Consider the following 23,738-nt stretch of genomic DNA (forward strand, 5'->3'; position numbering starts at 1 on the left):
CCCTCAGCAAAGGCTTCTATGTGGTAATATCTGGAACAGATAGCAATGCTAACATCTGGGAGAATAGCGAAGCACAGTGCTGTGTAAACAACACAAGTGAGTTCAGAATATTCTGGGTGGCCTGTGTAGAGCCTGTATCTTCCACAGCTAGTCTAAAGTTCATTTAGCAAGACCTATGTAATGATTGATGGTAAGTATTTGCTAACACTGTTCCCAGGGGGCAAACTGGTAGGACAGACAAACACTTCTCTGAGATAGGGGAACTTACCGAGCTCATCCCAGAGCTGCCTGCACTTATCTGTCATGCTTGTTCCTTGCTGCCTCCAGAGTGTGAGTCGTGGGTCAGCCATAAACTGCTCAGTTATCAGCGTCAGCATCCTGGCTCCATTGGTATCTCTCATCCGCAGCATCTCTCGAACCTGACACATAAGGAGGGGCCAGGGGTTGGTGACTGCACATCATGAAAAAGCAGGAGGAGAAGGAAGGGGAGGAGAAGATGAAGTATCTAAGCACAACATAACCAAAGAGCCAAAAAGAAGCCTTCTTGTTCTATAAGCAAGTTCTCTGCATATATTAAGAAAGCCTGTGGTACACATTGAGATTACCACTTCACATTCACTAGGATGGCTAGAATTAAAAAGTCAGATAAGAACAAGTGTTGGTGATAATATAGAGAAATCAAACCCTTGAAACAGTGTTGGTGGGAATGTAAAATGATGCAACCACTTTAAAAATCAGTCTAGCAGTTCTTCAAATGATTAAACGTAGAGTTATATGACCTATCAATTTCAATCTTAGACAGAAATGAAAACACATGTTCACACAGAACATTGTATAAGAATGTTTATAGGGGCGCCTGGGTGGCTTAGTCGGTTAAGCATCCGACTTTCGCTTAGGTCACGATCTCGCGGTTCGTGGGTTTGAGCCCCGCATCGGGCTCTGTGCTGACTGCCAGCTCAGAGCCTGGAGCCTATTTCAGTCTGTGACTCCCTCTCTCTCTGACCCTCCCCTGCTCACGCTGTCTCTCTCTCTCTCTCTCCTAGAAATAAATAAAACATTAAAAAAAAATAAAAAAAAAGAATGTTTATAAAAGCATTATTTATAATAGCCAAAAGATGGAAATAATCCAATGTCTACTAACAGAGAATGGATAAACAAAAGTGGTATATCCATACACTGGGATATTATTCAACCAAAAAAAGGCATTAAGTATGGATACATGTTACAACATGGATGATCCTTGAAAATACTATGCTAGGTGAAAGAAACCAGGCATTAAAGACTATATACTATATGATTCCTTCTCTATGAAAGCCCCAAACAGGGAAATCTATACAGAAGGAAAGTAGATTAGTGGTTATTTAGGGCTGGGAGACGGGGAATGGAGGATAGGGAAGTGACAGGTAAAGGGCATGGGATTTCTTTTTAGGGTGATGAAAATGTTCTAAACTTGACTGTGGTGACAGCTGTGCATATCTGTGAATATATTAAAAACCACTGAATTGCACACTTTAAATGAGTAAATTTTACAGCATGTGAATTATCTCTTACTAAAGGTGTTAAGAAAAAAAGAAAGCAAGCCTGCTGTGAGAGCCCACAGTTCCAAAATACTAAATTTCTTCAAGACCTCATCCAGCAGCCTTGGGTTCAGGCAGAGGGATGGTGGCTTTCTTACTAAAACCCTCAGCAATGCTAACTTTAAATATTTAGAGTAGAGCAGAAGGAAAAGGACTACCAGGGTGAGGTATTAGGGGTCCCTAGATGCTACCGGCTCTGGATCAGGTCTGCTTTGTTCAGCAACTCCCATTAATTTTCAAGCATTCAGGACAAATAGGTCAAGTGAGTTAGCTACAATGCATGAAGTCAGAAGTGTGGTGAGGCCAGTTTACTTAAAGTAAAACAAACAAACAAACAACCCCTCCCCCCCAATCCCTTTCATATCTTACCTTGGCAAACATTGAATTGAGTTGCTTTCCAGAGCCATAGTAACCACCCTGGGAGAGAAAGAGTTTCACTTGTTCTTTCACTTGTTCTTCATCCAAATGCCAACAGTTCTCATCATCAATGCTGGCCCCCGCTGTGGGGTCAGGGGCACCTGTGAGGAATGGGAATGGTGATATGAACCCTCTGAATTGTACAAATGCTACACATTTGGCAGAAGGGATACTCTATGAGGATATTAAAAAATGGATGGCGTACTTTGCCTTATTCTGGTCTTTGTCAATTGTGTTGTCCTATAAATAAACTAAGAGGGCTAATGCTAGGGGCGCCCGGGTGGCTTAGTCGGTTAAGCGTCCGACTTTCACTCAGGTCATGATCTCACGGTTCGTGGGTTCGAGCCCCGCGTCGGGCTCTGTGCTGACTGCCAGCTCAGAGCCTGAAGCCTGTTTCAGAGTCTGCATCTCCCTCTCTCTGACCCTCCCCTGCTCACGCTGTCTCTCTCTCTCTCCTAGAAATAAACAAAACAAAACAAAACAAAAAAGAGGGCTAATGCTAGTTTTACACTCACTTATGTCTCAGTTGTACTCCCTTACAAGGTCTACAAATAACATTCTAGGGGAAATTCCAGAAGGAAATGCACAAACATGAAAACAGTGATGTATTTTTCTCCTAGGAAGGTGACATTTCTTTCTTCTCTTTGCCTTCCTATGAAGTTCAAAATAAGCCTTCAAGTATAGATGTTATTGTAAGATAAAAAAAATACTTTCTTAGAAAATAAAAAATTGTTTTTAAAGTTCACTGTAAAATTTAACTTCTGAAGCAGAGTCAACACTTCTAAATTTCTAGAAACTTGACCCTTAAAGCACAGGCAGAGGTGGATACAAGGTGATAATGTTTTATAAATTTATACTCAAAATATCTTTCATATCTGGTCTCACTGCAACACATTAAAACAGTTTTAGTTCTTTACACACCCCTCTCCCCTAGTGCCTTGCTAGCTGCTTGCTCACAATTGAACCCCAAGTTGAATCTACAGGTGAATCACCTATAGCACAGTATTGTTATTCAGTAGAGACTTAGGAAATATTTGTGGGATGAACACTAAATCTTCTCTCACTTTCTCAAAGACAGAGTCTTATGTTAAATTTTTAGACATAAAAATGCCTGCAAGTTACAAAAGACTATTAATCAATGCTCTATAAGTGTGGTCATGTAATAGACTATAAATTCATGTCATGTTTGGGTCACCTGGCTTAAGTGTCCACTGGGGCACAGTCGGTTAAGTGTCCAACTCTTGATCTTGGCTCAGGTCATGATCTCATGGTTCCTGAGATCAAACCTTGTGTAGGGCTCTGTGATGACAGCATGGATTCTGCTTGGGATTCTCTTTCCCTCTCTCTCAAAATAAATAAATAAAACATTAAATAAATCCATGTCATGTTTAATTAGTCAGTCTATCTTTCCTCTTGTCTTCCTAGATCAAAGTACTGCTTAAATGAAATCCAGGTCTACACAGAAAAGTTGCTTTCTTATTCTCCATGAAATCAGGAGGGTTCACACATTCATTTATTCTAATAGTTAACATATATGACTGTCCAGTTTATGGTATCTACTATATGCTAGTTTCTTCAAGTGTATTATTTTAAACATAGTTCTGATTATATCACTTCCTCAGAGGTCTTCAGTGATGCATCATTTTTATTAAATTAAGTCCAAATGCTTTAGGTTGGCATTCAAGGCTCTCTACGCTCAGGCCTTATCTTTCATTTCTAGCCTTGTCTAACCTGTATTTTTTTCCTTTTTTATTTTATTTTATTTATTTAATTAATTTTCTTTTTTTACAAATAGTTTATTGTCAAGTTGGTTTCCATATAACACCCAGTGCTCATCCCCACAAGTGCCCTCCTCCATGCCCATTTCCCCCCTACCCCACTCAACCCCCCCACACCCATCAGTCCTCAGTTTGTTCTCAGTATTCAAGAGTCTTTCATGATATAATGCCCATTGGATACTCTTTCCTGCTTTGTCAAAGATTAGTATTAGATTTGTATACTTTTGGGTCTACCTCTGAGTTCTCAATTCTGTTCCATTGGTCTATGTGTCTGTTTTTGTGCCAATACCATACTGTCTTGATGATGACAGCTTTGTAGTAGAGGCTAAAGTCTGGGATGGTGATACCTCCCATTTTGGTTTTATTCTTTAGTATTGCTTTGGCTATTTGGGGTCTTTTGTGGTTCCATACAAGTTTTAGGATAGTTTGTTCTAGTTCTGAGAAGTATGCTGGTGCAATTTTGTTTTGTTTTTTAATATTTTTATTTATTTCTAGGAGAGAGAGAGACAGCGTGAGCAGGGAGGGTCAGAGAGAGAAGGAGACACAGACTATGAAACAGGCTCCAGGCTCTGTGCTGGCAGTCAGCACAGAGCCCGATGTGGGGCTTGAACCCATGAACCGCGAGATCATGACCTAAGTGAAAGTCGGAGGCTTAACCGACTAAGCCACCCAGGCGCCCCTGCTGGTGCAATTTTGATTGGGATTGCATTGAATGTGTACATTGCTTTGGGTAGTAAGGACATTTTAACTATATTCTTCCAATCCATGAGCATGGAATGTTTTTCCATTTCTTTGTGTGTTCTTCAATTTTCTTCATAAGTTTTCTATAGTTTTCATCATGCAGATCTCTTATATCCTTGGTTAGGTTTATTCCTAGGTACTTTATGGGTTTTTTTGTACAATTGTGAAAGGGATCAGTTTCTTGATTTCTCTTTCTGTTGCTTCATTGTTGGTGTATAAAAATGCAACCGATTTCTGTACGTTGATTTTGTACCCTGCAACTTTGGCGAATTCTTGGATCAGTTCTAGTAGGCTTCTGGTGGAGTCTGTTGGGTTTTCTATTGTCTACCTGTATTTATGTGATGGTTCAGCTAGAAACGTTGTGTTCTCAGAAGTCAACCACTTTACTTCTGTTTTTTCCTTTACTTCTCTCCCACTCTTGTAACCCATTCTTTAGCCAAAAAAATGAGACTTCTCATTGTCAATATTGCCTCAGTCAGGGCTACAATGAGCAGGGGAAACCATAAGTAACTATACAGAATGGAAGGCCAACATTGGCATGGTTCATGTACTGTTTAGCTCACTTGGCAGGGGAAGCTTTTTTTTTTTATCCTCTCACTGAGTTAGCCATATAACCCACTGCCCCCTGTCAAAAGTATGTCCATATTATGCTCATGCAGATATAAAAGAAGTAATAACTCTTCTTAGCATTTTATTATTATTTTTCCTGAAGATTTGTGGCATTTTGTTGTACATCAGAATTGTGCATTTCTCATATATTCCCAACTAAATTGAAGTTTTTTAAGAGTAGGTGTTCATTTTTGTACCTCACAGTGCTTGGCTCATTATAGCACTGAGTTAATACTTATAGAATAAACAAATACATGTCTCACTGACCATCTAGATTTAAGCTCTAGGTGAGTAAAAATATATCCTATACTTCTTTTGTATCCCTAAAGTGGCAAAGCAAAATAAATATACCCTTATCCTTAAATACTTGTTAATAAGAGCCATTTTTTGGTGCTTCTTACATGCCAAAGTCTAAGCACTTTGTGTACATATCCTCACTAGAACATACTCTCCTTGAGGGCATAAACTGTTTTGTTTGTGGGCATATTTGCAACACGTAGAACAGTATCTGGCACACAGTAGGTGCTCAATGATTATCTGGTGAGTAAATTCCAATGCACTCTCATAATAACTGTAGAAGGTAGTATTATATAAAATTATCCTAATTTTAAAATGAAAAAACTAAAGCTTATAAAGGTAAGTAATGTGACAGGTTAAAGTACATTAGCCAGGATCTGTATGTTGGTTTCTCTTCAAAGTCTGTTGTTCACTATAACACTGAACTTTAGCTTCTAGCCTCATAGAGGCTGTGACCCACTAGCTGGTTTCAGGCCCTTGAATGGAAAGCTGGATGGTGTGTCTAAAGATAGTCAAATCTTTCTTGGCCTATTTCACTACATAGAATATAAGACTAGTCGGAATAATGCATTTTCCCCATAGTGAGGATAATAGAGTTCTCACCAGTACAGCGATTCTCAAATGTTAAAACATAGAATAATCACCTGGGGTTTGTGTTAAAAATGCAGATTATAAAGTCTCACCTCTAATGATTCTAGTTTTCATTAGCTCTATATACAGAACTGAGATAAAATGAGATACACTTTGTATAAACCAAAGACGGAGCCTCTGAGTACCTTCTTGCCAAGAATAGGGATGAGGGAAGAACAGAAATAGTGCTCCAAAAACAAGCAGAGATGGTTTGAATGCCAATTCTGACCCATGGGTGGTTCAATTAGGATATGAAAAAATAGGAGCAGGACCCAGCCTCCCAAAGGAGATGGTTGTAATGAACTGGTTGGAAGTGCGGAATGACACAGCCTCTAAAAATTCAAAGGGGTAAGGAGAAAACTGGAGAATCTTCTGGGCCCAGGTGGTAGTAGTGGCAGCAGCCATTCTGGAAGAAATAAGGCACAGCTTATAAATACCTAGTGAATAGGCTATAGAGAACTGCTGGGATAGGGCTAGGATAAGGCAAAGCCTTGAGAGTTACTATCAGTAAAATTTCTACTAGAACTATAGAAGGGTTTATTTGATAAGAAAGAAAGGAAGGTAAACTATGTAAATGTTTGCTGATCTACAAGGAACCCAGGAGATGAGAAATGGAGCTGCCAAAATGGGTAGCTGCAGGAAAAAAAAGAATGAGTCAATATTTGAGGCATCCAGGTAACACTACTACAAGGAGTTCATGTGACTATTGAAGGAATGAAAGTCATCTGGGAAAGCATGAATTAGCAAGAGGCCCCAAGGAGGATTTTCCAAGACATTTTAATTTACTCACCCAATATTAAATGAGAGCCTACTATGTGCCAGGATCTGTGCCAAATACTGAATATATGGCGGTAAACAAAGCAGATACAGCACCTTTCCTTGTGGAGTTGATAGACTAATTGGGGAAAGGGACATTAAACAAATAATTACACATGTACATATTTGTGTGGGAAGAAAGACAGGTCAAAGAAGTTTTCCCTGAGAAAGTGACATTTAAGTGAATACCTGAGGAAATGAATTAGGTGTTGCCTAACAAAGAGTGGGGGGAATACTGTGTGTATTTTTTTGCTCAAAAAAGCATCAAGTCATAAATTATTATGATAATCAAGTACATTTATAATGAGGAGGAGAGGATAGGAAGAGTATTCCAAGAAGAGGGAAAATCATGTGAAAACCTAAGCAAAAGCCAGACTAGTTTTGTAGGCCATATGAAATCTGGACTTTATCCATATCAAAAGCTATAGTTATAGAAAAGTTACTTTGGAGAGCTGTGTGGAGAATGCAATAGAAGGGAACAATAGTGGATATGGAAAGATATGTTAGGATGCTATGGTAGCAATAGAGGCGGGAGATTATAGGAGTTTTGACCTAGGGTGATGGCAATATAGAGAAGTAGAAAAGGATGAAATATACTTCGGAGGTAAAATTAACAGGTCTTGCACATGGATCATAAGTAAAAAGTATTAGGAATGACTAGAAGATTTCTATCATAATCCAGTGGCTAGATGGTGGTGCTATTTATTAAGTTTGGGGAGGAAGATAAATTCACATTTGGATATGATGATTTGGGGATGTCTCCGTTGTATGGAATAGTCAGCTGGATATAGGAGAAGTGACCTGTGAGTCATAGTACATAGATGACATTTAAAGTCAATGATGTAACTGAGATTGCCTATATTGCCTATAGAGATCACGTAGAATAAGAATAGGAGAAAATTTGGGGCAGTTGGTTGGGCATCCGACTTTGGCTCAGATCATGATCTTTATGGTTCACGGATTTGAGCCCCATGTTGGACTCTGTGCTGACAGCCTGGAGCCTGCGGTCTGCTTCAGATTCTGTGTCTCCCTCTCTCTGCCCTTCCCCTGCTTGCACTCTCTCTCTCTCAGAAAAACAAATAAACACTAAAAAACATTTTAAAAATATATAAAAGAGGAGAAAATTTGAGATTAATCTGTATGAAATGTCAAAATTAAAGGTCCGAGAGTAGAGGAGGGTAGAAGATGTACGAATAAGTGAAAAAGAAGACAGTTAATCTTAATTAGATAAACTAGGCCCAGAGTTCATAAACAGCCTCTCCAGCTGTCTGTCCCTAACTTCCAGGCAAAATCTTAAAAAAAAAAATCCTTTGGTTAAAAAAAAAAGATTAAAATGCCTCTACATATGTTCATGTTAGTCTTTTCATAAAGAGATGAGTATGAAACTAATTGGCCTCGGTAGTGGTAAAGTAGACCCAGTCAGTGTAAATGTTATAGTGTGAAATTTTACACAGGATAGTATGAGAAAAGGTAACAAATGAAGATGAAATAGAAAGGATGTCTTTTGTAAATAGTTATGAAACAAACCATCATGTGGATTAAGGCTCCAAGTTAGCACAGAGGCTGCCACAATGAGACCTGTTCTAAGGGAACTATTAAGTCTGTGGAACCAATTTTTCTTTCATTCTTAAACATCCTTTCTAAAACTATAAAAATAATACATGCCTTTATAGAAAACATACTATTCATAAAATAAAATCCACCTATAATGCCATCAGCCATAGATTACTATTTAAATTAAATTAGTATTTTATTTTTTTAAATATTTATTTTTGAGAGAGAAAGAGTGCAAGCAGGGGAAGGTCAGAGAGAAAGGGGGACAGCGGATCCAAAGTGGGCTCTGTGTTGACAGCAGTGAGCCCAATGTGGGGCTCGAACTCACAAACTGTGAGATGACGACCTGAGCTGAAACTGGACACTCAATCGACTGAGCCATCCAGGTGCTCCAGAATAAATTAGTATTTTATTTTATTAAAAAATTTTTTAAATATTTATTTTTGAGAGAGAGAGAGAGAGAGAGAGAGAGAGAGCGCGAGCGGGGGAGGGGCAGAGAGGGAGAGAGACACAGAATCTGAAGCAGGCTGCAGGCTCCAAGCCTGCAGCACAGAGCCTGATATGGGGCTCAAACTCATGAACCATGAGATCATGACCTGAGCTGAAGTCAGATGCTTAACTGACTGAGCCCCCAGGTGCCTCTTAAATTAGTATTTTAAAATTGAAATATGAGTTATGAAAAGTGCACAAATCTTAATTAAGCATACAGCTTGATGAATTATCACATAGTTATTATAATAGTGTAACTATCACTGAAGTCAAGAAATATAATACTAACAGCATTCCAAAAGCCCCTTCACAAACATCTCCTTTCTTCTTCCCCCAAATTAAACACCATCCTAACTTATAACAGAGACTTGTTTTTTGAACTTTATAAAAGTAGACTCATACAAGAGTGATTCTTGAGTGTCTGGCTTCTTTCATTCAGCATCATGTTTGTAAGATTCACCCATATTTTGGCGTTAAGCAATAGTGCTTATTTTCACTGATGTATAATATTCCATTATGTGAATGTATCAATTTATTTAGTCATTCTACTGTTGATGGACATTTGGATTGTTTCCACTTTAGGCTGTTATAAATTATGCTACTCATTTTCATTGAGTAGACGTCTAGAAGAGTTTCTGGGTCACAGGGTTTGCATATGCTCAACTTTAGTTAAATGATGCTAAACAGTTTCCCAAAGTGACTGCAGCAATTTATACCTGCAATTTATTAATTCCTACCCATGATATATTATTAGTTCCAGTTGCTCAATATCTTCACCAATAGTTGATAGGTAATGGTATCTCACTGTGGTTTTAATTTGCATTTCCCTGATTACTAAAGTAACTTTTAATATGTTTATCAAACATCTGGATATCCTTTATGTCTAGTGTCTTTCTGTGTCTCTTGTCCATTTTACTATTTGTAGGGGTTCTTATTATTAATGTTTATTTATTTTTAGAGAGAGAGTGCAAGCAGGGGAGGAGCAGAGAGAGAGGGAGATGGAGGATCTGAAGCAGGCTCTGCACTGACAGCACAGAGTATGATGCAGGGCTTGATCTGACCAACCATGAAATCATTACCTGAACTAAAATCAAGAGTCAGACACTTAACTGATTAAGCCACCCAGGTGCTCCTGGGGTTCTTTATGTATTTAGTATATAAGCTCTTTGTCAGTTATATATATTATAAATACCTTCTACTACCTACCTTTTTAGTGTCTTAATGGTGCCTTTTGATAAAAAGTTTAAAATTTTTTTAATGTAGTCCAATTTTTAAATCTTTTCCTACTTAAGAAAATTTTTCCTACCTCAAGGACATGAAGATATTTTCTCATGTTATTTCCTATATACTTTATTGTTTTACCCTTCACATTTATATCTGCAATCTATCTGTGATTGATTTTTCTGTATGGCATGAGATAGGAATCGAGGTTTTTTTCCACTGTATGACTATATCTAACTGACCCAGCTCCATTTATTGAAAAGATTCTTCTTTTTCCAATGCTGAGCATTTATTTATTTATTTATTTTTGTTTATTTATTTATATTGAGAGAGAGAGAGAGTATGAGTGAGGGAAGGGCAGAAAGAGAGGGAAAGGGATGGGGGGGTGGTGGTGGTGGATCCCAACCAGACTCTACACTCAGCATGGAGCTGGATGCTTAACCCACTGAGCCACCCAGGCGCCCCTCCACTGCTGAGCATACAGTTGAATCCTTTTACTTGGGAAACTCACATGCTTTTGTTCTAGAAAATTTTCTTCACTTATTTCATTGATGAATTCCTTACCTCTGCTTTCTATTTTTGGAACCCCTATTATTCAAACATTGGAATTTGTAAGACTTGTTCTCTTAAGGTTTGACAAGTTTTTTTCTCCTGTTTTTCATCTTTTTGTGTTTTTGCTCTACTCTATGGGGAACTTTCCTTACCTTTATATTCTATCACTTAATTTTAGATTTTGTCATTATATTTGTAATTTCATTAGTTCTTTCTGTTGTGTGAACTCATATCTACAGTACCCAGTTATTTCATGGTTGCAATATCTTCTTTTACTCCAATGATAGTACTAGTAATGCTTTTCCAACTTTTCTTCTCTCTGTATAGTTTCTATTTCCCCCAAATTGCCTTCCTACATTTGTTAGCTTTGGTCTGTATCTTCCACAATATTCAACATTGTTCACTATTCACTTCTTGAAACTCAGTTCTATGCTGACTTTGATAATTAGTAGCTTTCTTTTTCAGTTCTCATTCTACTTTGCAATTTCTACGCTGGCTTCTGTTTTCATCACTTGTATATGCATGGCTGTATGCATTCAATAAACCCTTATTATTTTCCAGATACCATGCTAGGTGACAGAGACTCAAATTAATAAAACATGGTTCCTAACTCCGCTTCGTCCTCTTACTTTTCTCAATGTATCAAATCTTTCTTTTTTTTTTTTTTAATGTTTTTTATTTATTTCTGAGAGAGAGACACACACAGTGTGAGCAGGGGAGGGTCAGAGAGAGAGGGAGACACAGAATATGAAGCAGGCTCCAGGCTCTGAGCTGGCTGTCAGCACAGAGCCCGATGTGGGGCTCGAACCCACTAACTCTGAGATCATGACCTGAGCCGAAGTCGGACGCTTAACTGACTGAGCCACCCAGGCGCCCTATCAATGTTATCAAATCTTTCTTAATGGATAAGCAGCAACTGAAGCCCTGACCAGGATGCTGTATGCCAGAGAATCTCGGGGTATAGAGTTACCAAATCAAATCACAGAGCATAGAGCAGTGGTAGATGTAGAAAGACAATCTACCAAAGGGGACAAGGCAAAGTCCAGGTAAAACCACATATAGGAGCTTAAGAAAAAAAAAAAAGGGTTTTAAGGAAGTGAGGAGTACAGCAATGCCTGGATCCATTCTTGGGATTAAAAGCAGGCAGCTAACAGTTTTAGAAATCTTATTCCTGCTTTTTAATTTTGTTTTGGTGAGGAGTGGAGTTTGGGAAAGAGGACAAGGAAGATGTTCTACGTGTTTCAAGATTTAGCAGGGAACAGAAACATGACTCCAAATATCTCAATGCTAATAACTCCAAAACTATGAGTTTTGTCCTCAGTTCCGGATCCATATATCCAACTGCCCTCAGAAATCTTTTCTTAAGGGGTGGCTGGGTGGCTTAGTCGGTTAAGCGTCCGACTTTCGCTTAGGTCATGATCTCGTGGTTCGTGGGTTCGAGCCCCGCATCGGGTTCTGTGCTGAATGCCAGCTCAGAGCCTGGAGCTTATTTCAGAGTCTGTGTCTCCCTCTCTCTCTGACCCTCCCCTGATCACGCTGTCTCTCTCTCTCTCTCCTAGAAATAAATAAAAAAATATTAAAAAAAATCTTTTCTTAAATGTTTTACAAGTACCTCAAACTTATATTGAATTCATCTACCTCCTTTTTTAAAGTTTATTTATTTATTTTGAGAGAGATAGAGAGAGAGAGAGAGAGAATCTCAATGCAGGGCTCAATTGGTCAGATGCTTAACAGACTGAGCCACACACGTACCCCAAATTCATCTTCTTCCTAAATTTACCCCTCCTCTTATGTTCTCTCGGTGAATGAAACATTATCATCAAGTCCATCAACATCATCCTAGCTAGATGTTCTGGAATTCAGTTTTCTCTCATCTTTCTCTTCCTCTTTACTCTCCCCGTTCATCCTATATACCAGATATTGAATCCAGTCTGTGTTACCTCTAAGATAACTCCATTCTCTGTCCCTCTTTTCAGTATCATTGCCAATACCAACACTGGTTATTAGAAATAGATTAGGAAAGGCTTTCTGGAATACTAGGGAAGCTAGGAGTAGAAAGCTAATATTAGTATGGAATAGACACAGGTACAGAAGTAGTAGCTCCTGGGGAAGATTGAGAATCATATCTCAAGTTCAATGTGGCAACTTAAGCCTAACTTCAGAAAATAAGATGGGTGGTACAATGAAAGATAAAAATTACTTTAAAAAATTAAAAAAGAAAAAAAAAGAAAACTGGGTGTCTGGGTGGCTCTGTCGGTTAAGCATCCGACTTTGGCTCAGGTCATGATCTCACAGTTTGTAGGTTTGAGCCCCATGTCGGGCTCTGTGCTGACAGCTAGCTCAGAGCTTGGAGCCTGTTTCAGATTCTGTATCTCCCTCTCTCTCTGACCCTCCCCTGCTCACGCTGTCTCTTTCTCTCTCTCTCTCTCTCAGAAATAAATAACACATTAAAAAAATTAAAAAAAATTTACCCAAAGAATACAGGAGTGCTGATGCATAGGGGCACATGTACCCCAATGTTCCTAGCAGCACTCTCAACAATAGCCAAAACATGGAAAGAGCCTAAATGTCCATCAACTGATGAATGGATCAAGAAGATGTGGTTTATCTATACAATGGAATACACCATGGCAATGAGAAAGAATGAAATCTGGCCATGTGTAGCAACATGGATGGACCTTGAGGGTGTTACTCTGAGCGAAATAAGTCAGGCAGAGAAGGACAAATACCATATGTTTGCACGTATAGGAGGATTAGGAGGAACTTAATGGAGGATCATGGGGGAGGAGAAGGGGAAAAACAGTTGGGGAGAGGGAGGGAGGCAAACCATGAGAGACTCTTGAATACTGAAAACAAACTCAGGGCTGATGGGAGGGGGAGAAGGGAAGGGGAGTGATGGTCATGGAGGAGGGCGCTTGCAAGGATGAGCACTGGGGTGTTATATGGAAACTAACTTGACAATAAACTATTCGTAAAAAATTTAAAAAAATTAAATAAATAAATAAATAAATAAAATGAATTGCTTTAATATAGTGGTCAGGAGGGAAGTGGGTGGTTTTGGTGACAGCAGTGGTATGAACAAGATAGGTGCAATACAAGCCCTCAACCGAGATGGTCACTTCAAGGAAAGGCAAGAGAACTTGGAAATGGGCAAAAATTCTGAGAAAGAGTTAGTGGGAATAAAACATGAAAACAGGTTACAACCTAGTTATTGGGGTACAGAACAGTACTTCTTTTTGGTGCTACAGACCTTGGAATGAAGCAGAACTCAGGTTTCTAAGAGCTCTAGAGTTAAGGAGGCCAGAGAAGTAGAACAGCCTTANTTCCTGGAAGCCTGTCTATCTGACTATCCTTGTTTTTGAGGAGTGGTGAGGTGTGTTTAGGACTTGATTAGTTCTACTGGACAGCTGAGAGAGGCAGAACCTTTGTCACATGGGTTATAGTATCATACAGACCATCTACCTGGTCTCATTGCTTCTTTTACACTAGTCCAAAATTACGTCTAAAAATAGATAGTACAGAGAAGCATAAAAACCTTGAGTTTTTTAAAAAATATTTTTATTTATTTCTAGGAGAGAGAGAGAGAGAGACGGCGTGAGCAGGGGAGGGTCAGAGAGAGAGGGAGTCACAGACTGAAACAGGCTCCAGGCTCTGAGCTGGCAGTCAGCACAGAGCCCGACGCGGGGCTTGAACCCACGAACCGCGAGATCATGACCTAAGCGAAAGTCGGACGCTTAACCGACTAAGCCACCCAGGCGCCCCCAAAACCTTGAGTTTTGAAGTTAAGTATGTTTGGGTTATAATTTCCTTATTTAGAAAATGGAAGTGGTTAAAACACCTACTTCACAGAGTAGTTTTGAAAGCTAAGTGAATCAACATATGTAGAGTCCTTTGTGTGATACCTGGAACATAGTAGGATCTAACAAACAAAATGCCTTCTCAAAATTCTTCAGTGGTTTCCTGTGATAAAGTCTTTACAAGCTGGCTTCATTATAAAAATAAGCATTTGTTTCAAACTTAGCTGTCTTTTCCTTTTTTTCTTTTCTTCCTTTTAGAGAGACAGGAAGAGAGTATGCAAGCGAGGGAGACGGGCAGAGGGAGAGAGAAAGAAAATCCCAAGCAGGCTCCACACTCAGCACAGAGGCTGATGCGGGGCTTGATCTCACAACCCTGGGATCATGACCTGAGCTGAAATCAAGAGTGGGACGCTCAATCAACTGAGCCACCCAAGTGCCCCAACTTAGCTGTCTTTTCCACTAGATTATAAGCTACTTGAAGGCAGGAATCCTATCTGTTTTATGCCCTCAACAATCAGCACTATTACTTGCACAGAGCAGGTACTCAATATATAACTCATTGAATGAGTAAGTGAACATAGTATCTTTTTCTATGCACCCTCCCATTATATGTAGCTCATAAGCACAATGCTAAAAGATGCTGTTTAGAATAACCCTGATGCTATGTAGGATCCTAAAATGTTAAGGGAATTCTCATATCTATCTAATTTCACTGAATGACACAAATTATTTTATGCTTTCTCTCACTCCTGAATATTCCAGGATCCTGGGGGCAGGTATTATATGGACAAATGAAGCCCAAAATACTAGATCAATACATAACTTTAACATTCTCTGTCCTTTTTTGCCAAAACCTTTATAAGGCAGACAATTGGACTGCTTCAAAAAACTAAGAGTTAAATAGTTGTTTTGACAGAATGAACTGGTTTAAGGTTAAGTGATTATAATTGCAAAACTACTTTTTAAAAAAATCCCAAACTCTTAACATGCAATAAAGCAACAAAGTAGATTTTTAGCAACAAAAATGTTGTATAATTACCATTCACTTGGTTGATTTCTGAGTTGGAAGATAGAATCTCATCTGCCAATTTCTGCGCAGTAGGAAGAACTTCAGTGTGGTGTGCCGTGATTAAATATTGAATAAACTTCTGTAGCTGGTCCCTATTCATCTGGAAAAGGGTTTCTGAGATAGGAAGACGCAATTTGACTTGGTCTGGTTTACGGATCCTGTAGAGCGAGAGTGCCACCACATGAGCACAGTAGAATATGTCTTTGTTTCCACAGCCACATGTCACTGAGGTGATTTTGCATCGATCAAAACTGATTGCAACTTTGTAAGTCACTGCTGGTTCAGAAGTAGTAGCTGGCTCAGTTACTGTACCACTGAGATGGAAGCCTAAGGAAACAAAGAAAGTGTGTTTAGAGATTCTATGGTAAGAAACTTGAAAGATTTTCATTTTGCATTTCACTTAATCAATTCAGAAACTTTCTTAAGTATCTCCTGTATGTGTGGTAGGCTCTGCCATAACACAAAGGTCAGTGGAACTCAGGTACAGCTCTAAAGGAACACAATACCCAGAAAAAGAATCCTTACCCTGGAGTCTACAAACCTCATGAACTAATATGAAAATCTGTTTCGTACACATGTACATTTCCCAGGGGGCAGGGTTGGTTCATAGCTTTCATCATAGTCTAAAGAGATTAACAAAGAACCACAAATAAGTTAGGAACCTCTAAGGTAGACTGTAAACTCTTTGGGAGCAAAGACAAGTCTACAAATAACATCAGTACAATCTAGATTAAGGCAAATGCTATTATTCCAAGAGAAACTGAAGGAATACCATGAGAAGGGACAGGAGAAAGAACAAGGAGAATACAGACATTTCTTCCTTAAAACATACAATTCCAAAATGGTGCAAGAAACCTCATAAAATACGGAAAGCACAGCTTGGTGCAGTGAGACTATGGAGTGTTACATCTTGACTTACTAGCATATAGCATTAATAATTTTGTAATGTAGGGAGAAAAATTCAGTCATTTAAACCAAAGTTTAATGAGATCTTAAGTTTCAGACTACTAGGCCTAGAGATATTAACAAAGCAAAGGAGAAGGATATAAAGTATTTGTAAAGCACTTATCCTGTAGCAGAACTGTATTTGGTGCTTTTAATAATTTATCACAACATTATGAAGTTGTTAATATTTTCTTTATTTTTTATTTTATTTTATTTAAGTTTATTTATTTTGAGAGAGAGTGTGTGCACATGAGCAGGTGAGGGGCAAAGAGAGGGGGAGAGAGAGAATCCCAAGCAGGCTCCACACTCAGCACAGAGCCCAACACAGAGCTCTGTCCCATGAAATATAAGATCATGACCTGAGCCAAAATCAAGTGTCAGATGGCTAACCGACTGAACTACCCAGGCGCCCCTATTTTTCTTATTTTAAAGTTGTGTAACCTGGAGCTCAGAAATGTTAAGTAATTTGCTAACACCTCTCAGGTAGCAAATGACAGACCTGAGTTTTGGAACCATGTCTGATTGACTCCAAAGTTCATTTTCTTTCATTTATATTACACTGCCTCTAAAAGATGCCATGACAAAGTCCTTATCCTCAAAACTCACAGACAAATAAATAAATAAATGATTACAATATGATGTGTCAAATGGTATAGTATGGACAGGAGACTCCTGCTTAACTGCACTGCACACTGTGAACCGGAAAGCATTTTAAATAAACTTTTATCTGTTGGAGACTATTAGACAAATAATAAAGATGTATATATAAGTTTCAGGGCTACCATTGTGACCCAGCAGAATTAAAAAGTACAGACAGAAAACTTTCCAAATTTTAAGTTTCAGATAATCATGGTTATTAAAATAAGATTAAGACCCAAATTTAAAAACATACAATCGGGTTAAATTAACAGTACTAAAGGTGTGATAAGTGTGGTAACACTTGTCTAAGATAGTCTCCCTATTTTTTTTTAATTTTTTAAATATAGTTTATCGTTGGGGCGCCTGGGTGGCTTAGTCGGTTAAGCGTCCGACTTTTGCTTAGGTCATGATCTCACAGTTTGTGGGTTCGAGCCCCGCGTTGGGCTCTGTGCTGACTGCCAGCTCAGAGCCTGGAGCCTGTTTCAGTCTGTGACTCCCTCTCTCTCTGACCCTCCCCTGCTCACGCTGTCTCTCTCTCTGTCTCCTAGAAATAAATAAAACATTAAAAAATATATATATAGTTTATCGTCAAGTTGGTTTCCATATAACACCCAGTTCTCATCCCAAGCGCCCTCCTGCATGCCCATCACCCATTTTCCCCTCTCTCCACCCCCTATCAACCCTCAGTTTGTTCTCAGTATTTAAGTGTCTCTTATGGTTTGCCTCCCTCCCTCTCCTTAACTATTTTTTCCCCTTCCCCTCCTCTACGGTCCTCTGTTAAGTTTCTCCTGTTCCACATATGAGTGAAAACATATGGTATCTGTCTTTCTCTGCTTGACTTATTTCACTTAGCTAATACCCTCAAATTCCATCCACATTGCTACAAATGGTCAGATTTCATTCTTTGTCATCACCATGTAGTGTATTCCATTGTATATATAAACCACATCTTGATCCATTCATCAGTTGATGGACATTTAGGCTCTTTATATGATTTGGCTATTGTTGAATGTGCTGCTATGAATATTGGGGTGCATGTGCCCCTATGCATCAACACTCCTGTATTCCTTGGGTAAATTCCTAGCAGTGCTATTGCTGGGTCATAGAGGGAGTTCTATTGTTAATTTTTTGAGGAACCTCCACACTGTTTTCCAGAGGGGCTGTACCAGTTTACATTCCCACCAACAGTGCAAGAAGGTGCCCATTTCTCCACATCCTTGTCAGCATCTATAGTCTCCTGATTTGTTCATTTTGGCCAATCTGATCAGCATGAGGTGGTATCTCAGTGTGGTTTTGATTTGTATTTCCCTGATGAGGAGGGATGCTGGGCATCATTTCATGTGTCTGTTGGCCATCTGGATGTCCTCTTTGGAGAAGTGTCTGTTCATGTCTTCTGCCCATTTCTTCACTAGGTTGTTTGTTTTTCGGGTGTGGAGTTTGATGAGTTCCTTATAGATTTCAGATACCAGCCTTTTATCCGATATTACATTTTCAACTATCTTTTCCCATTCTGTCAGTTGCCTATTAGTTTTGCTGATTGTTTCCTTTGCCGTGCAGAAGCTTTTTATCTTGATGAGGTCCCAATAGTTCATTTTTGCTTTTGATCCTCTTGCCTTTGGGGATGTGTCAAGTAAGAAATTGCTGCAGCGGAGGTCAAGGAGGTTGTTTCTTCTAGGTTTTGATGGTTTCCTGTCTCACATTTAGGTCCTTCATCCATTTTGAGTTTATTTTTGTGTATGGTGTGAGAAAATGATCTAGTTTCATTCTTCTGCATGTTGCTGTCCAGTTCTCCCAACAATATCTGTTAAAGAGGCTGTCTTTTTTCCATTGGATACTCTTTCCTGCTTTGTCAAAGATTAATTGGCTGTCTTTTTTACATTGGATACTTTTTCCTGTTTTGTCAAAGATAAATTGGCCATACATTTGTGGGTCTAATTCTGGGTTCTCTATTCTATTCCATTGGTCCATGTGTCTGTTTTTGTGCCAATACCATACTGTCTTGATGATGACAGCTTTGTAGTAGAGGCTAAAGTCTGGGATGGTGATGCCTCCTGTTTTGGTTTTCTTCTTCAATATTACTTTGGCTATACGGGGTCTTTTGTCGTTCCATACAAATTTTAGGATAGTCTGTTCTAGCTTTGAGAAGAATGCTGGTGCAATTTTGATTGGGATTGTACTGAATGTGTAGATTGTTTGGGTAGTAATGACATTTTAACAATATTTATTCATCCAATCCATGAGCATGGATTACTTTTCCATTTCTCTGTGTCTCCTTCAATTTCTTTCGTAAGTTTTATATAGTTTTCATCATACAGACCTTTTACATCTTTGGTTAGGTTTAGTCCGAGGTATTTTATGATTTTTGGTGCAATTGTGAATGGAATTAGTTTCTTCAATTCTCTTTCTGTTGCTTCATTATTGGTGTATAAAAATGCAACCAATTTCTGTACGTTGATTTTGTACCCTGCAACTTTGCTAAATTCATGGATCAGTTCTAGAAGGCTTCTGGTAGAGTCTGTCGGCTTTTCCATGTAGAGTATCATGTTGTCTGTGAAAAGTGAAACCCCTCACTTTCAATCTCTAGGTATCTTTTGGTCTAAAATGAGTCTCTTGTAAGCAGTCTATAGATGAGTCTTGTTTTTATATCCATTTTGTCACCCCGCATCTTTGATTGGAGTGTTTAGGTCATTTACATTCAAATTAATTATTATACATATGCATTTATTGGCATTTTATTTGTTTTTTTAATTTTTAGTGTTTATTGTTGAGAGAGAGCGAGAGAGCACAAGCAGGGGAGGGGCAGAGAGATAGGAAGACACAGACTCTCCCCAGGCTCCAGGCTCTGAGCTGTCAGCACAGAGCCCGACATGGGGCCCAAACTCACTAACTGTGAGATCATGACCTGAGCCAAAGCTGGCCGCTTAGGACTGAGCCACCCAGATGCCCTGATTTATTATTTGTTTTGCTTCTGAAGATTTTCTCTGATCCTTTCGTGTCTTTCTTTCATGGCTTGCTCATTTTCTTTAGTGATTTGAATTTCTCTTTATTTTTTGCAAATGTAATAGTGGTTTTTGATATATGGTACCATTAGGTTTGTATATAATTCTTCTGCATATAACAGTCTATATTATACTGATGCTCATTTAAGTTGGAATCCATTTTTTACTCCTCTCCTCCCATGTTTTAGGTATATGGTGTCATATTTTACATCCTTTCCTTTTGTGAGTTCCTTAACTGTTTTTTTTACAGAAATATTCATTTTTAGTGTTTTTGTGTTTCCTATCTTCACAATATCATTTGTTGTTTTTCCTTTCCACTCAAAGAGTCCCCTTTAATATTTCTTGCAGGGGGACACCTAGATGGCTCAGTGGTTAAGTGTCCGACTTTTGGTTTCAGGTTAAGTCATGATCTCACGGTTTGTGGGTTCAAGCCCCACATCAGGGTCTGTGCTGATGGTGCAGAGTCTGCTTGGGGTGTCTCTCTCCCTCTCTCTCTGTGCCCCCTACTCCCAATTGCTCTCTCTCTCTGTCTCTCAAAAATAAATAAACTTAAAAATTTTTTTCTTTAAAAATATTTCTTGCAAGGCTGGTTTAGTGGTCATGAACTCCTTTAGTTTTTTTCAAGGAAACTCTCTCCTTCTATTCTGAATGATACCCTTGCTAGATAGAGTATTCTTGGCTGCAGGTTTTTTTCATTCAGTATTTTGAATTATCATGCCACTTCTTTCTGGTTGGAAAGTTTCTGCTGAAAAGCCTGCAGATAGCTTTATGTCATTTCCTTTGTATGTAACTGTCTTCTTTTATTTTGCTGGTTTTTAATATTTTTTCTTCATCATTATATTTTGCTAACTTAATTGCAATATGTCTTAGTGTGGATCTGCTATTGTTGATTTTGATGGGAGTTCTCTGTGCCTCTGGGATCTGGATATCTGTTTTCTTCCCCACGTTAGGGAAGTTTTCAGCTTTTCTTCCTTCAAATAAATTTTCTGCCCTCTTTTCTCTCTGTTCTCTTTCTGGGACTCCAATAATACAGATGTTGTTATGTTTGATGGAGTTTCCTAAGGAAACTCGGTGACTTCATCAAACATAATAATTATTGTTTTGCATACTTCTGTCTTCCCCTCCTTTGTTTAGCTTGATTACTTTCCATTACTCTGTCTTCTAGGTCATTAATTCATCCCTCTGCTTCTTTCAGCTTGCTGTTCATTCCACCAAGTGTGTTTCTGTCTGCTGTGTTATTCCTTATCTCTATATTAAGGGTCTCATTGATGTCCTACTCTTTTCTCAAGTCCAGTGTCTTCATGATTATTACTTTAAATTCTCTATCAGGCATATTACCTATGTCTGTTTTGCGTATTTCTCTGGCCATGGCCTTGTTCTGTCTTTCATTTGGGATAGATTTCTCTGTCTTTTAACTTTGTCTAAGTCTCCGTGTCTGTTTCTGTATGTTAGGAAAGTCAGCAACGTCTCCTGTTCTTGAGGGTAATGGCTTTTATAAAGAAGAGTCTTAGAGAGTCTTGCCATGTAGTGCCCCCTGTTCCCCAGGGCCTGGCTCTTTCAGGAGTGTCTCTAAGACTGTCTTCACTTTAGAACTAAGGAAGAGAACTGCAGGGTTAAAAAGGAGCTCTTTTCTAGATCTATATCCACCAAACATGGCCAGCAGAGTAATATAACAGAGAGCATATTATACTGGAATTAGATAGTCAGGACCCACTTTTAACTATGTAGTCTTGGGCGACTCTGAGCTTCAGCTTCCTCCTCAGTAAACTGGGGATAATAATACCTGTCCTATTTCTCAAAAGTGGTTTATGAAAGTGTAAAATGTCCCATAGATTTATTATTCATGCTCTTATGCAATTTTTATTAATGGGTCTCCATGTCAAGAAATCAGAGAACTTTCCCAATGGCCAAGTTTCACAGTAGTTGAAAACCAGGTGCTAAGAAAGTGCATTATTAATTTCACTAGGCCACTCAGGAGCATTTAGCTCATTCTTGAGAAATGACCTAAGTCTTAATAAAAAAAGACACCTCATAGAAGTGTAACTTTAAAATTTCAAATGATAGTGATGCCAATGTAGGAAGAGCTTAGGTTCTAAGCTTCTGAATCTAAAAGTTGAATATAAACATTTCTATTTGATCAGTTCAATGTTTGGGGGCACCTGTGCTTTGGGGTAGCATAGTCTCTGAACCCAAATCTCTAATTCCTTTCCTGAATGCAACTGAGTAAGAATATTGGTAAGATTTGGGACAGAAACAATGGGTATCTTATTAAGATATAAGCCCCACTAGGGCAGGGTTTTCTCTGTGTGTGTTCATCACTACAAAACCCAAAATCTTTCTGGCTATATAAAAAAGAGACTGGACATCGGCTTCCATATTTTTAAAATGAGAGGCTGGTCTAGAAGACATCTAAGGTTCATTCTAGCTAGAATACTAATTATTTTATAGTGACTGTCACTGAAATTATTATTATTATCTTTCCTAGAACCAGGGTGCTTTTGGGATTTAAAGAGTATGTAATAATAGCTAACCTTTATCATTTATTTTTTATTTTTATTATAAGAAATTTTTTTGTAATCTTTATTTATTTTTGAGAGACACAGTATGAGTTGGAGAGGAACAGAGAGAGAGGGAGACATAGAATCAGAAGCAGAGTCCAGGCTCTAAGCTATCAGCACAAAGCCTGACATGGGGCTTGAACTCATGAGTGGTGAGATCATGACCTGAGCTGAAGTTGGACACTTAACTGACTGAGCCACCCAGGCACCCCTAACCTTTATCATTTAAAGAGTGTGTAATAATAGTTAATATTTACGAGTGCCTCCCATGTGTTAGACTCTATCTAAATGCTTTACATGCATTTAACTCATTAAATTTTCAGTTTTCATGAATCGTATAGTAAGCGTGATCTAAGTTTTATGTGTCAATATGACTAAGCTATAGGACCTCATTATTCAATCAAATACTAATCTAGATGTTACTGTAGAATTATTTTGCAGCTGTGGTTAACATCTACAATCAGTTGACTCTAACTTAAGAAAATTAACCTCAGTAATGTGGGTAGATCTCATCCAATCAGTAAAAGGCTTTAAGAGCAAAACTAAGGTTTCTCTGAGAAAGAAGAAATTCTGCCTCAAGACTATAGAATCAGATCCTGCCCAAGAATTTCCAGCCTGCTGGCCTGTCATACAGATTTCAGACCTGCCAGCTCCCATAATTCCATAGACTCATTCCTTGAAATAAATCATATATACATATATGTAATATGAAATAAAACATATATACATATGTATATACATATATCCTACTGATTTTGTTCTGGAAAACCCTGATTACTATTATTATTACCACTGTATGTATGAGGAAACAACACAGATAAGTTAAGTAACTTGCTCAAGGTCATTCTGCTAGTAAGTGGCAAAGTCAAGATTCACATCCAGGCAGTCTGGCTCCAAAGCCCTCACTCTACATACTATTACATACTATACTATACCACACTGTACTATACTATACCATACTATACATAGTATGTAATACATACTATTACATTAGATTGCCTCTGTATATAATATTGTGTTGCATGGCAAGCAATACCACATTTATGGAAA

At 38.5% G+C, this 23,738-nt stretch overlaps 1 protein-coding gene across 1 annotated transcript in view; it reads right to left on the reverse strand.

Moving 5' to 3' along the window:
* ZSWIM5 (zinc finger SWIM-type containing 5) overlaps positions 1–21,499 on the reverse strand; it is a 69,985-nt gene extending 48,486 nt beyond the window's left edge. The window contains exons 1-4 of the mRNA XM_077752184.1: positions 21,469–21,499; positions 15,518–15,874; positions 1,947–2,095; positions 269–419 (exon numbers count right to left, since the gene is read on the reverse strand). Of these exons, the coding sequence (XP_077608310.1) occupies positions 269–419; positions 1,947–2,095; positions 15,518–15,874; positions 21,469–21,499 (688 nt within the window). The remainder of the gene's footprint in view (positions 1–268; positions 420–1,946; positions 2,096–15,517; positions 15,875–21,468) is intronic.
* Between the last annotated feature and the right edge of the window lie 2,239 nt (positions 21,500–23,738).

Source organism: Crocuta crocuta, unplaced genomic scaffold (genome assembly GCF_008692635.1).
Source record: "Crocuta crocuta isolate KB4526 unplaced genomic scaffold, BGI_CrCroc_1.0 scaffold367, whole genome shotgun sequence".
NCBI lineage: Eukaryota > Metazoa > Chordata > Mammalia > Carnivora > Hyaenidae > Crocuta > Crocuta crocuta.